The sequence below is a fragment of the Gymnoscopelus microlampas genome (assembly GCF_963454915.1).
Source record: "Gymnoscopelus microlampas genome assembly, chromosome: 10".
Taxonomy (NCBI): domain Eukaryota; kingdom Metazoa; phylum Chordata; class Actinopteri; order Myctophiformes; family Myctophidae; genus Gymnoscopelus; species Gymnoscopelus microlampas.
In genome coordinates, this window is record NC_139947.1 from 36,025,812 (window position 1) to 36,041,184 (window position 15,373).

A 15,373-nucleotide genomic window follows, 5' to 3' on the forward strand; every position below is an offset into this window, starting at 1 on the left:
CTTCCTCTCAACCTCACTTCTAGTGTCAGCCTCTCATAAGACATAAGTCACTTCCATCTCTGTGTGCTTTGTTTTGCGTCTTCCTGTTAAGCGCAGATGGATGCATGCTATCAAGACATTTTAGAACGAGCCCGTAATAACGAGTCAACATCCCTTTTTTTTTAGCTCTTCCTTCTTCTTTTGTCCTAAAATAGCTCCATTTGACTGAATGGGGCAATACATTAAGAGTATTAAGAGCAACATTTTTTTTTACATAAGCATTTGGTTGGTGGTATTTGATGGGATTGAACTTGTGAATGGGTGCAAGCCTCAGTTGTCTCCATATATACATCAATTTGATAAACCTTTTGTCCTGGTGCATCTGGGTGACACAGAGGTCAAACCCTCACACCACCATATAGGTTCTGGTTTGTTTCCTGGGCGTCTCCAGCTTGGCTGAATGACCACTTTTGACAGTGGTCTAGACTTACATTGTTGTGCATGACACCAGTGTATGTCGAAGTACAAATCAGGTGTTGCTTGTAAACATACAGAGGAATGTTGGGAAATTGGACAACATGCAGAAGAAAATGGTACAAAATATACGTGTGTGTATATATATACAGTATATATATGTATACACGTGTGTGTGTGTGTGTGTGTGTGTGTGTGTGTGTGTGTGTGTGTGTGTGTGTGTGTGTGTGTGTGTGTGTGTGTGTGTGTGTGTGTGTGTGTGTGTGTCGTATGCAGTAAATTGTTTAAGTGTCCATTCTGTTGAAATAGCTTAGGTGACAAAAATGCATTTCGGTGACACCTGATCAATATTGTTTTGTTTCACGACACTTAACACATAATTGCATTATCAAGTTTAACTCAAAACAGGCTGAGAAACAAAGCTTTAGATAACGTACTTAACACGGTGGGGGAAGTAGGGACATGCTCTTGCTAGTTTATACCATGTCACTATATTTAGAGGTTCAGCCAAGGCTACTGGGTCTTATCAGCACTAATGTAATTACAGTTGGTGTGTTTTTAAAAAGGCTCAGTTCATCTCCAGATGCTACACCTGGCTATTGCTATTTTGGAACGCTGCACTTTGCTGTAAGACAGTGACTTGCAACTATACTATCAGAGACACACATCTACAACTACTGTGGTTCTCCATTTAGTCACAGAGGGGCAGGACACTTCCCCTTAATGGACATGAGATGTTATGTAACACTGAAAGTAACAACATGCCTCTCATTATGAACTCTTCCAGAGCTGTTCACTATGCACACTCCAAAGTATTCTTAGTCTATTTTGTAAAGGCATGTTTTAAAGTCGGTCATCATGTAAGCATATTACTTCTGTTTGTGTACAATGTCTTGTGTGATCATTGTGTGTGTTTGCACAGTGGTGTGCACACATGTTTTCAAGCATGGGTTGGCATGCATATCTGTGTGTGTTTCATGGGAATAATTACTGCCAAGGCTTCCCTGGCTTAGTGTTAACAGCAGGGTTAGTTTGTTGTCCCTGCAAATGTATTTTCCATGGAAAACAAAAGTCAAGACTTTAGTCCCCATCGCACACTATACTATTCAACCACAGACAGGACAGGAGGCCCTCGTTCCCACAACAGATTGTGGACCCATATCTTGTGTGAATCAACCATTTCGCTCATCGTTGGACAGACTTCTTCTGACACAACAGAACAGACGGAGATGACACAATAGAACAGAGGGAGAAACAGAAAGCAACAGATAGAGCGTGCGAGAGAATTGGTGATACAGTATACAGCTATGATGATACAGTAAGTAAGACAGAGAAGCAGAGAGAGAGAAAGAGAGAGACACACACACACACACACACACACACACACACACACACACGCGCGCGCAGAGAGAGAGAGAGAGAGATCAGTAAAGACTAAATCAACAGACTGCAAGGAGTGCAAGGCTGGCTGCTGCCTGCTTCTACCTCTTTAATCCTCAAATCTCCTGTAATCGGGATGAGAGGTACAGAGCATGCTGCCTGACTTAGGAAACCAGCGTCTATGTTGGGACCTGGGAGGATTGCGGGCCGATCTGGCAACCTAAGTGGCCAGGAGGAGAGAATGGAGGGAGGGGGCAAGCAAGAGTGGGGATCAGCTTGGGAAACCTGGCCAGTTTCTACTACGAGCCCACAGGAGAGGAGAGGATGACCACCAACCATCACACAGTGATGCTTTAACCTCCTAGACTGGGATTTTTAAAAAAAGAAAAGAAAGAAAGAAAGAAAGAGGAAGAGCGAAGAGGACAACCCCCTGACTACACTCGTACTTTTCCAGGGTGAGACACTGGTGGCATGGGTGGTGTTTAATTCTAATAACACGTTACAGTCTTTACTTACTTAGATTTCATTCTGTGGTCTTGCTGGTGGCACCACTGGTTGCATATTATTCTGTTCCGTTTCTAAATCTTTAACTTGGGCCCACACCTCAGAGATACAGCACAGAGTAAGAGCTTACTTTTGATACTTCAGAGTTCAGAGAGGAAGTTGCCCTGAGCTCAGATTAGTTGTCTGATGTTGCTCAGTGGGAGTGTACGGAACAATGGCAGACTTAAAGCGAAGGAGTCTCGCATGTTTGTGCAACAGGAGAAAGGGGGTGGAGGGGGGGGTCAGCAGTTTGTGTGATAGCAATCTGCATTCTTCTGAAAGGAACAATAACGCTGGAATGAAAACACAGCCTTTGTGGGATTAAAGGGGTAGAGCATTTAAATCACAAGAGTTGAAATGACTCTAGGTATAGGTATGTAGGTAGTTAAGAATTGCAGGTGTGCAATTAATAGAGGTTAAGCCAATTCTAAACAATGTGTGATGTGATTATGTGTGTTTTTTTGTCCACCGAGTGGTTGGTAAAGCTGCACTATGTAACTTTCCTCTTCTACCCGTGATTTGAACCCGGTTTCCTGCTGTGCTGACATTTTTACCATTGAGCTAATAGAGTGAGCCTGCCTGCTTGCTCAGGTGATACATTTAATCTGGACCTTGAGGTCAAAATTCGTGTCAGGTCCTGTGTCTAGGTGAGACATGACCTTTGACACAATCTAAATGTCTCAATAGAAGAGCAGGGAGACTAAATACAACCACCCCCAATGAATACGTTATATTGTATTACTGTAACATACTCTACCACACAGATTGGACAAAATTACATTCATATTAACGTGATTATGTGTGTTCTTTGTCCACTGAGTGGTGGTTAAGGGATAGGTTGTAGTGAAATAGGCCTCATGCCCTCACGGGACTGATCTATTTATGTTGCTCAGCTAGAGAACATTTTTCCACATACTGTACACACACACACAACATACACACAACACACACACACAACATGGTAACAGACACCATCAAACAAACAAGAACAAACGTACAGGCATGCTCTCTTTCTTTCTTTCAGTCTCTCTCCAGTCTGCAAAGACCGAGATGCATAAGATCAAACCAAGAATCACAACATTTAGCCATTCAATGGAACACGACATTCATCCTTTCTTGTCCAAGCCTAGTGAAAGATGTCATTGCTGCTTTTAAGTCTCTCTCCAGTCTGCAGAGACAGAGATGCATAAGATCAAACCAAGAATCACAACATTTAGCCATTCAATGGAACACGACATTCATCCTTTCTTGTCCAAGCCTAGTGAAAGATGTCATTGCTGCTTTTAAGTCTCTCTCCAGTCTGCAGAGACCGAGATGCATAAGATCAAACCAAGAATCACAACATTTAGCCATTCAATGGAACACGACATTCATCCTTTCTTATCCAAGCCTAGTAAAAGATGTCATTGCTGGTTTTAAGAATCTGTTTCAAGCAACTTGAAATGTTTGCTGAAGTCCTATTTTATAATACATTGTGCTGTATATATATATATATATATATATATATATATATATATATATATATATATATATATATATATATATATATATATATATATATATATATATATATATATATATATATATATATATATATATACACAGACAATGCAAACATGTGAATTGCACACAACTGGATACTTCAGTGGACTTGCAAAGAAGTCCAATGTGTTATGGTAAAATAATACCACAACAGATGCTCTCACCAGCCTGGCCTCCCAGTGCTACCAGCACCATCTGGCCTCTCTCGACCCATTACACTCACCCTGCCATTTCTCAGAGGAACACTTCATTCACAGAATTTTCATAGACTGAACTTTTCCTCCCTGTGTTGCTAATCTCATTTAAAAATCATTTTGTTTTAAATGTATTTTTTAAATCTCAATCTGAGCTACAGTTATCATGAAAACCATTCTTCAGGTAGAGTGCACTTCTTCTCTCCCTCTGTTGTATAATGGGCTTACCTAACCTGTCAATCATAGAGTTGCTCAGATCAGCCCCTTTGACAGGTAGGCTGCGGCTTGACGTGACACTCCTCATCCTCTTTAGTCATCATGGGTTATGGACCAGGCCTTCTCAGCTCATCTGGTCTATTTAAAATGCTGACCTCAGAGGCAGCCACTGTATGCTACTTTGATGGTTACCTGCTTATGGCTAGATGAGGGCAATATTCTTTCAGGATAAAGGAAAAATAGTTTTTTTCTAAAATTGACTGTAGAGCTAAATAGTCTATTTTATTTTAAAAAATGACTTTCTGTGACTGATGTTTCATGTGACTGAAATGTGACGTAAAACCTCTGCTTTCTTCGTTGTTCATTATATTGTGTCAGTGATGACACACATGTCTCTACAGAGAGCCAGCAGGATGTGGTTGGTGCCGAGGAGGAGTCCTGTCTCACAGCAGGTGTGATCTCTGGCCAGGGGGGGGCGCCCCATGGCGGCCTCACACCATGACCCCGTACTGGGCGCCGGCCCGTCCGACGACTCCGAGATCTCGCTGGATGACTCCGAATCAGGGAGCCTGCTTTCGGAAGACTCCGTTTTGCCCGACTATGAAAGGTTAGAGAAGGATGCGGGCACCTCTAAAACGCTGTACGAGGCCAGTGTCAGGAACGAGGCCTGGACCCTGCGCGCGGTCCTGGAGAGAGGCGTCACCAGGGCAGAGGCCATGGAGCTGGACATCAATGGCAGGGTGAGAAACTAGACTGTCATTCTACATTTTAGTCAACTACAGAGGTCACCAGGGTTGGACTCACAAAAGCCTCTGCTTTTGACATCCCCCCCTCTGGTCATTGTCGGTGGGGAATGGGGATGTTTTTTATTGCTGCTTCTGGTCAGACTGAATTAAACGCATGCATTTCTTTTTGGGAAATGTTGACTGATAGGTTTGATATTTATGTTTGATAATATCACAGTTAACAATGACGTTAAAAGTCTATGTTAACCACATTAACCTCTGTGTTCCCTATTTTGGGAGGAATTGTCAAAATTGTTCAAAATATTTCAATAAGAAAATAGCAAAGATCTCACTATTCTACAAGCTTACTATGCTATCGTGATATTGTGAGCTTGTGGATGGGTTATTTTGACTATGTCGAACAAGGATGTTTGTAGGACTTAAGTGGTTAAGAAAATGCCCCCAGCCCCAGTTTTTTTTTTTTTTTAAATAGGAGGTCACAATGACATATCTCTGGACATCCAGAGGAGGGAGGCGTCTGCTAAAGTGCTCCTATGCCTCCATACTCCCCCGCGGCGCCTCTGGCTTGGCCGGACGCCCCAACAAACACAATCAACTGTGTTCAGTGGGAAGCCTGCGGGGATTGTGTCCGTGTCGCTGTACTAGCAACTCCTTCAAGTTGGTCAGGGTGCCTGTACTGCACTGTACTTCAGCAGGGAATGGAACTGGGAGAGACAGCGTGTACTATTAGGTTCCCCCACTGGAGGGCACCAGACTGAGTTCAGGTCCCAGCCTGATCCCCTGTCCACAAACACCTGACTCATCATTCTCCCTGATTCCCACCCCCGCCCCCGCCCCCAACCCATTTATTAGAAGATGTAAACAACAAGATAGGCCTTAGAGAGGGGGGGGGGGGTGAATTGAGGGATATTGACCACTTAAACCCCTGCATCCATATTGTGGGCAAAGTGTTCACTGAAAATAGCAGATCGACAAACTTATTATACGACGGCTATTTTCAGCGAAAGCTTTCCCCACAATAACAGACAAGAAATGGAAATAAGGGTTGTTGTTGTAGTTTAAAGCTTGTGTTCTGTAGTATTTTTGTGCTCCGTTTTATTGCGTTCTGTAGTATTTTTGTGTTCTGTAGTATTTTAAAATGTGTTTTGGGCCAATAAATGTTCTCTTGCGGAGAAATGTGATCATTTGGTTAAACTACATAGTTTATATTCAGTAATTTCGTGTTTACGATTTGTTGGTAAAAGAAATAGGAAAAAGAAAAAAACAATCCTTTACGAAGTGTTCTTCCACGTCAGTAGATGCAGTCTATTTGAATCCACTATAACAACAGTGCATTGTAGCCTCATGGAAGTCTTGTTTTGTTTCTAACTGTCTCTCCATCAGAATGGCCTGATGGTGGCTGTAAGCAAGGGCTTCATAGACATCGTCAGTGGGCTTCACACGTGTCCATTTATAGACGTCAACCACCAGGACAATGATGGCAACACTGCCTTGATGATCGCTGCCCAGGCTGGTATGTTACAATCTACATCAGGGGTCTTCAATGTTGCGAGATAAAGCATGGACCCCCACTTATTTTATAAAATTGTGTTGCAGATTAAACCTTTTCATATTTTTCATAGACTTGTTTGACAACACTATCATTGTGTAGTGTTGTGTTGGATTCATGTTAATGTGTATTTTCAGACAGTTAACCACTTAAACCCGAAAAGCTTGATAATCTATCTTGTACATGTTCCCCTCAGAAATGGGATGCTAGGGTTCAAGTGGTTAATGTAAAAAAGAATCCTATCACACAAAGATTTGGCGGCCCCCCTGTAGTAACTCTGAGCCCCTGTTGAAGACCCCTGATCTACATCATTGGGTCCAAATGATTCATTATTATGAATTAACCACTTAAGCACTACTTAATAGTGAAATGATCTGATCTAAAAGGTCAGCTATTTTCACTATATCTTAAGTTTCTTTTTATTTATGGATTTCTTTTTCTTTCTGAAATTCTTTTGAAAATATATGCGATTTTTTAATATTTTGAAATAATGAAGAAAAAAAAGTAGGAAACTACGCATAAAAACAGATCCACAACCCAAAAATGGGTCCAGAGTCTCCGATCCATTGTTTGGGAAAGACTGATCTACACATCAACCACATAATCTCTCGCTCGCCAAACTAATTCCAGTCAGCCAAGCTCATGCGTAATTTTCCCCCAACTCAGGTTTCATCACCACTGTAAACTACCTGCTCAACTACTACCCTGAGGTGGATACGGAGGTGAGAGATCCCCGTGGGTTCACTGCACTCATGAAGGCAGGGCTACAGGGCCGTGAAGAATGCGTGTCTGCTCTGGTGATGCATGGTAAGTCGCCTCAAGGTCACCATGTTCAGACTGGCAGTCCAACTAGATTGTAATCAGATTGTTTCTTTGTTTTTTTAAAGATTTATTTTTGGGCTTTTATGCCTTTATTTATAGGACAGTAGTCTAACAGGAAATGGGGAGAGAGAGAGAGAGATGGGGGGTGAAATGCAGCAAAGGCTGTCAGGCTCGGGACTCGAACCCACGGCGCGCGCTGTCACGCTAGGTGCCTGGACGGCTACGCCACCACCCAGCCCAATCAGATTGTTTTCTTATCAAGTCTGAACAGAACAAAAACATAAATGGACACTGAATTGTGTGGATCAGATTTGAACTACATTGGAGTGTTTTGAAATCCAATTCAAATCTGATTTCTAAACATTTGTCTCACACATTCTGGTACAGGGTCAACTGCTGCGCCCTTCTTTGTTCAGGGTTCAGGGTTCGGTGGTCTCAAAAACATACAAGAAAACTGTCAGAAAAAGACTCCCTCTCTGCAACTATTAAGGAAGACTCTTTAGACAGAGACTAAGAAAATTGTATTTCTTTTATTTTAACATGCTCATAAAGTGCTCTGTGCTCAAAGAGAGCACAGAGCACTTTTTTTGCACCCCTCACTTTAAGCACAGAGCACTTTATGAGCATGTTAAAATAAAATACATACAAAAATACATTTTATATAATCTCTGTCTAAGGAGTCTTCCTTAATAGTTTATGCAGAGAGCGAGTCTTTTTCTGATGCATTCTGGACACTGTAGGGTGACCACCCGTCCCGAAATTCGCGGGACAGTCCCGAAATTGGACCCTCTGTCCCGCGTCCCGCACAGGCAGAGCAATGTCCCGAAAATCAAAGATATGAAAAAAAACAAAAAACGATTTTGTTTTTGATAATAAATCGGTAAAATCAGGCAAAAATAAGAATTAAATAACATAACCCTAACCTAACCCTAATCTTAACCCTAAAACCGAAATAAAGAAACCAAAAACGAACCCAATCCGGCCAGAACCGCGCAAAAAAAATTCGAACGGGAGGTCCTCGCGCGCGTGCATGATGTCCCGCGGAACGGGTACGTCTGTCCCTCAATGGGTCTGTTTGAAGGTGGTCACCCTAGGACACTGTTCAGACTGGCAGCCCAAATCTGATATGTAACTAATTGGACCCTTATAGGTCCATTTAACCTGATCTCATCCCAGGGTTATTGCATACATGAAGTGTGACTTTCAGTCTGAATTAAACTGAAAGTGTGTGCTTTCATTTCACTGTGGGTTGACAAGGGTGGCTGACAGTTCATGAACCTACAGAGTTCATTCTAAAAGTTGCAAAATGCTAAATTATCTTTTTTTTTTTTAAAGAATGAATTAGCACTTCAAGGTGTAAACCTGTGGCCATTATCCTTTTCTGACCTCAAGCTAATCTAGCCCCAGTCCAGGTTCGAGAGATTAGCAGCATTGCTGTTAGTTGTATGGGGTCGCTTTTAGGGTAGCGATGGACAAAATCCACTCTTTCCTATTCCTGCTTGTATTCAATTTTAAAACTACGACTGCAAACAGGTCATCACCGCAATCTAGCCCCATCTCCCCCCTTTTCCGCTTCCTCCATCGGCTCCCAGTTGCTGCCCGCACCAAGTACAAAACACTGATGCTGGCCTACAAGGCAACCAAAGGCATGGCACTCCCATGCCTTCAAAGCCTTATCCAACCCTACAACCCCTCCCTCAGATCAGCTAACACAGGGAAGCTGTCTGAACCTTCCCTAAAACACCCGGGACAACGCTCCACACGTTCCAGACACTTCTCCCTCATGGTTCCCAAACTGTGGAACAAACTCTCCATTGCAGTCAGAACTCACTCCCAATTCTCCGCCGTAATCTGAGTCTCTTCAGACTCCACCTCAGCCTTTAGCACTTCACTCTCCCTGTAACCCTGCTTGATTGATGCTGGCGACTGACCAAGATATGACGACCATGCAGACACATTCGTTCTCATGTTTTTGTTATTTAGGCTTGTTTTTCTTGACCACAATGTTCAGGATATAATTTAGATAGCCTGTTATCTAAACAGATGCTAGGTTAATTGTTTACCTGATATCCTATAGTATAGTATATCGTTTAGACTGATGCTAGGTTCTTGGTTTACCTGGCTGTGATCCTAGTTTCACTACACTGTCTCTCTGCATTATTTGTATGTGATTACCTTGCTTATTGTAAGTTGCTCTGAATAAGATTGATCGATTGATTGAATACTTACAAAAAATGTAAACAGCTCAGAGGTACAGTAAAACACTTAGACTAAAAGGAGAACACAAAAAGATTCTGGGGACTCGTTTCCATTGTGGTCCTATAGTATTCAAGAAAGAGCGCCTGCTAAATGCCTAAATTATTGTAATTATCTGCACATTATAAGCCAGTAAAGCCACCGCTAAAAAGCTGTGTGTATAGATTTGTGAGTTGTTTCCTAAGTATATCATGAGCCTTGATTGTTAATAAAGCTCTGAATTAGACATGATCGAGTCCCATATATCCAATAAGCGCTTCAGTTAAACAATTTACAAGCAAACACATACTGTAAAGCAGAACATAGTCTGGGCTGGTTCAGTATGTTGTTTTCACCCACTTAACAATCCTATTTTACTATGCTGTGAAAGGTTTGAATTAATCTCTATAACCACATGAACCCTAGCATCCATATTCTGGTGGGCGAACATTCAGTGAAGATAGCAGGTCTACAAGCACACAATACGTCATGTAGATCCGCTATTTTAGGTGAAAAGATTTAGTGTAATGGGAAAAAAGTAGGGGGGAAAGTATAGACCCCTGGGGGACACCGGTCAACGAAGCATATAGGCTTTAAGTGGCTAGTGGCATCATGCTATTCATGCGTTCCAACAATAACCACATGATGGTCATATATTGAACTGAGTTCAGATTTAACTATGTCACAGTACATCAAGGAATCTTCTTTTATTCCTCATTTTCTCTTTTGTTCTTCATATCTCATGTCCAGGTGCAGACATAAACGCAATGGACCACGTCCGAGGGAGAGGCCTGAAGGAGTGGTGCCTTAAGGTAGGACGGTATGAGACTCTGAATAGGATGCGGCGCCTGCAGGCACGTCCTATCGCCCTGCAGTACTGCGACAGCTACGTACCAGAGTGGCCCGATCTGAAGCACCTGGTCGCTAAAGCCACTGCCACCAAATCAGCCACCCAGAAGCTCACCCAGGGCATCAAAGACAGGCTCTCCTTCAAGTTAAATCCCGACCCCGAAGAAAACGGTGTGTTGGACCACATGGTACAAATCACCTCGAGCATCCACAGTCCCCTGGTGGCCACCGGCTGCCGTCCGCTCTGTCCGACCAGCCCCCCGGAGATCGGCAAGCGACGCCTGGCCGTTCCCGAGCTAATGGCAAAGCACAGCGCCAAGGAGTTGGAGGAGAGTTCCGTGAGCCACGGTAATGGCTCCGTCAGCGCGGCCAGCCCCTCGGGGGTATCGACCGCCTCCGTGTCCCTGATCTCCTGCTGCCGGCCGCAGGAGCGAAGGGAAAGCGTGGCTCCCGGAGGGGGCTTCATGTCCCGGAATAACAGCGTCTTCCCCGCCAGCCGTATCCCCAAGATCGAGTTGACAAAGGCTACGGAGCCAACGCCGAAGAAGGAGAAAAAGAAGAAGAAGAAGAAGCAAAAGGGCTACCTGGAGCCTCCCATCTGGAAGTATAAGGCGGAAAAGCAGGAGAAGAAGAAGGAGAAGAAGAAGCTGGAACAGGAAAAGGAAGAGCAGGAGAAGAAATTACAGGAGGCTAAGAAAAAGACAAGTAAGAAAAAGTAGGTGGCCATTTACATAGATTATGGGAGATGCCAGGCATACACAACAATATGTTGTGTATGCCTGGCTTATGCCCTCTTATGGATGTATCTGGCTCTCTAATAACATTTCTGAAGATGAGCCTCCGACATCTGAGACGAATAAATGGATTAGGACTCTGGGATACAAAGAACGAAACTGTGATGGCTTGAACTTCACTGGGAATGCTATGCTATTTTTCCAGCATCTTCAGAAAGCCAAGACAAGGCCATCTGAATGAACAATTATTTGGGTTTTGGGGATCTATTGGGATGTCTCTTGTGGATGTTCTCCAATTGTGGATTTGTAGATTAAATTATGTCAAAAAGGGAAATTGTTCAAAGTGGACACCAGGGAATATTTTGTGGAAAGACAATGTTTCAGAGACCATGAATTCTACACAATTTTCCAGTAGAGTGCCATTATGGTATGTTCTTAGGCAATGAAACCTAATCAATACCCATAAATAGTTGATTTCTTATGAGTAATGACATTTAGTGAATAACTTAGATTCCAGGAATGGAGGCAAACTACCTCCAAATTCTACAAACTGATAAAGGATGATCTATTATCACTCAAAACGGTGAACTGGCGTTTTGGCAGCAGCCGTTTTCTTTTTTTACCTCAGTGAGGCTCAGATACATTTGCACTACAGTATATAATGGTATATAATGCAACCTCAACTTGCTCAGGACGAACTTGGTTACAGGACACTCAAGTGTCAAGATGCTGTAAAACCAGAAATTGAGCATCCAACTATGCAAAAAAGGTTCTTCTGCTGTGCAGTTTGCCTTGTGCACACTGTGAAAGTGACATTCATAGGAATCATCTAGTCATGAATAATTAGAATGATTAATATTCAAATGTTAATCCAAGATATTTTAAATATCTTACATGAAAACATTAAATGGATTAGAAGTATAGTATAAAATAAATTAACCATTTTCCTAACTACAGTCGATGTGGCTTATGGTGCTTTTTGTCTTTTATGTCAATGATTCTAAAGCTTTTCAGGCCACGGCCCCCTGAAATAATCATATTTGAACTGGGGACCCCCCACCCTGACAAGCACTTGGAATTGTAGGAGTTGAGGCATTACATTTAGTTTGACATATTTTTGCTTCTTTCTTATAATTTGACAATTTGGCCAATGTTTGACCAGTGTTTATAGTATAGTTTGTTGATTATTTTTGATGCAGGAATGGTCTTTTCTTTTTAGGTATTAAAAAGGTCTTAAAAGTCCTTAAATTGTCACTTCACTGTCTTTCACCCCGCCCCCCAAAATCGGTCCCGACCCACAGGTTGAGAACAACAGTTTTATGTAACCTTGATACTGTAGATCTTCTTCCATGAAAAAGTTACAGCTGAGCTTCTTAGTGGAGGTTGTAAAGAGTACTTGAAGTATGACATGGGAGGGCTAATGACCATAGCTTAATCTCTTAAGCCAACGCACAGTGTCCTTACATAATGAGTTATTTCACCTGAGGTCATAAGAGAAGAAGAGACATCAATGTGTCAGAACTATATGACTGAGGACAGGAATGAGGATTGTAGAGGGATACTTTGATGAGAATGTTACGAATAGTAGCTCAGCCGGTAGAGCACTCGCCTCTTGACCACAACGTCATGGGTTCGAGCGCCAAGTCAGCGAATGAGTAGCACGGCTTGGGTGTGGCAAGTCATGCGGTAAGTAGTACTGAGAGCTGATGGTAGGTGTTGCGCTCCACCTCAGCAATCCATCTTCCAGGGTGGAAGATGGATCGCACTGCGAAACGGGGATAGACTCTCAAGACTGGATTACAAGACTGGATTATCTAATGCAAATATTAAATAAATAATTATCATGAAAAGCTGTTCTTGCATTTTAAAGACTGTCATTTAAATATCAAATTGCCAGTGGGTAATGTATCCCTCTTATGGTACACAATACACATGTAAAAGACAGAAAATGCCTGACAACCTCTAAGCTCGTTCAAATTGCCAGTGGGAAATGTATCCCTCTTATGGTACACAATACACATGTAAAAGACAGAAAATGCCTGACAACCTCTAAGCTCGTTCATGTTCAGCTTATTATGAATAATAGGTTTTTAGTATTTCACTTCCCTTTGTTTCAAGGAGAGGAACTTGTCTTTATAAAGTCAATGCCAATATAAACACTCTTCAAAACAATCCCTAAAAAAGGTCAATGATGGGACATGCTACTGTAACTCATGATTGAGAGGCCTCAGAGAGGGTAAACTCACATCCTCATTCTACATTAGACTGGATGCTTACCTTTCAACCAGTGGTGGAAAGTAACTAAGTGCATGTACTCAATCAAGAATCATGACATCACAAGTGGAGGAAGTAGCCAGTTATATTATAGTGTATTAGATGTACTTTCTATAATATCTACAATAACATTTAAGTTGTGATGGTGTCTGTGGCGGGCACCAGATATGCGCAAATATGAACATGCCCGACGTCAGCACGGATACAAAATAGAGAACGTGTCTGACGATGTCAGTGCAAATCGCCGTTCATAGTCTCACTCGCTCAGTGAGGGAGAGAGAGAGGAGAGTTGAGAGCTATACTTAGAATGCACTAGAAGCCCCTCAACTGTTAACTGTGAAACTGAATGTATATTAATAGAAGTATTCTTGTATTTGTTTATACAGAGCTTGTGTGAGTTTACCAGGGTAGACTGTCACGTGTCACACCCTCCTTCCACACCTGACATAACAAAATGTTATTCACTGAACGTTTTCTGAACTTTGGGGGCAGAGAGATTTAGCTGTTCAAACACAGCTTTCCAAAATGTATATATAACATTTATTGTTTATGAGAATAAAAATATAGGTACTGTTTTTCCACATTATTTGGGTTTCCAGCATTTAAAATTATCTGCTGTCCTGTTCTTTAAGGGTAGGTCTAGGACTGTGGCAGAGATAAGATGTACGCAACACTGCAGATCAACTAATATTTCAAGCACATTGCTCTTCTTCAGACTACGGTAACAGGAAAGGTAGGCACCAATGTGTTAAATTGGCTATTCTTTCCAAAATGTTAAAATATATAATTTGGAAAATGTTTTTAAGTAAAGTATACATGATTAGAACATGCTTAAACATTTGACAATTAAGGTCTAATATTTCTACACGCTACAAATTGCTACAAAAATCTGTATATCCAGTAATTTTTGGGCATAAACAAGCATTTGAAGGATAAAATGAAGTCTGATAATGATGTACCTGCATGTTCACATCATGTATACTTTACATTACTTAAGACCATTTTTCAAATATTTAACAAAATAGCCAATTTTACATCGAGGTGCCCTGATGTCTCTAGTGCCCACCCATCCTGAATCCGGTGGCAAGATCCTCAAAGCTGGCAGAATACACGGTGTTGCATGTTGCTTGCTATCACTGCCTTCTTTTTACTGTCGCTGTACACTGTGCCTAAAATATCCATGCATTTTAAGACTGCTTAGTATGCATGACATAACCACTTAAACCGTTGTTGACCGGAGTCCCCCAGGGGTCTATACTTATTTTTCCCCCTCAGTCTACACCAAATCTCTTCACAGAAAATAGCCGATCTACAAGTTCACAACACGTTGTCTTGCGACATGTTGTGGGCTTGTAGATTCTGCTGTTTTTTCTTTGTGTTCACCCCAGAATAGGAACACGACACTAGGGCTCACGTGGTTAAAGTAATGGTTTGGAATTCATACTAAACAAGGGTTCTCTTTCTTTATCAATATTTTGTTGAACTTTTGAATAATAAATGCCAAATGATGGCTTCATTGAAACAGCATTTACCCGCATCAGCATTCCCCTTCCTCTGTTTGATTACACAATAAACAGAAGAAAAGAGAGGGAGGAAAAAAAGCCTTAAAGCGATTAGGCTGGTGCTGCTGAAAGAACACTGAGAAGAAACTGCTGTTTAAGTCACAGATTACTGAGGAGAGGAATTTAAATGCTGATCAAGAAAAAACAAAAATGAACTCTCTTCTCCACAAGAGAGCTGATGTGAAAACTCCCAGCTGTGTCTTTGCACCCACAGGCCAAGAGCAGAGATTACAAGCCCATGAGAACAAGGAGGGGGATTTTATACCACTGACAG

General features: G+C 42.0%; 1 protein-coding gene across 2 annotated transcripts; it reads left to right on the forward strand.

Annotated features, from left to right (window-relative positions):
• The first annotated feature begins 1,874 nt into the window (after window positions 1–1,874).
• Window positions 1,875–12,270, forward strand: ankrd33aa (ankyrin repeat domain 33Aa). Of its 2 annotated transcripts, none has more exons than XM_084069408.1 (5): window positions 1,875–2,288; window positions 4,707–5,068; window positions 6,458–6,587; window positions 7,290–7,430; window positions 10,431–12,270. In XM_084069408.1, the coding sequence occupies exons 2-5, from the start codon at window positions 4,811–4,813 to the stop codon at window positions 11,246–11,248; spliced, it is 1,347 nt and encodes a 448-aa protein (XP_083925534.1). In that variant the 5' UTR covers window positions 1,875–2,288; window positions 4,707–4,810; the 3' UTR covers window positions 11,249–12,270. The 2 variants fall into 2 exon arrangements, with proteins under 2 accessions (XP_083925534.1, XP_083925535.1); XM_084069409.1 differs by having other exon boundaries at window positions 4,730–5,068.
• The last annotated feature ends 3,103 nt before the right edge of the window (window positions 12,271–15,373 follow it).

Excerpts from the sequence above, each read along its gene's own strand:
- ankrd33aa (XM_084069408.1), top strand. The coding sequence starts at position 4,811 with ATGGCGGCCTCACACCATGACCCCGTACTGGGCGCCGGCCCGTCCGAC. Across the intron at positions 5,069-6,457 it reads AGCTGGACATCAATGGCAGG|AATGGCCTGATGGTGGCTGT; the intron begins GTGAGAAACTAG and ends TCTCTCCATCAG. Across the intron at positions 6,588-7,289 it reads GATGATCGCTGCCCAGGCTG|GTTTCATCACCACTGTAAAC; the intron begins GTATGTTACAAT and ends CCCCCAACTCAG.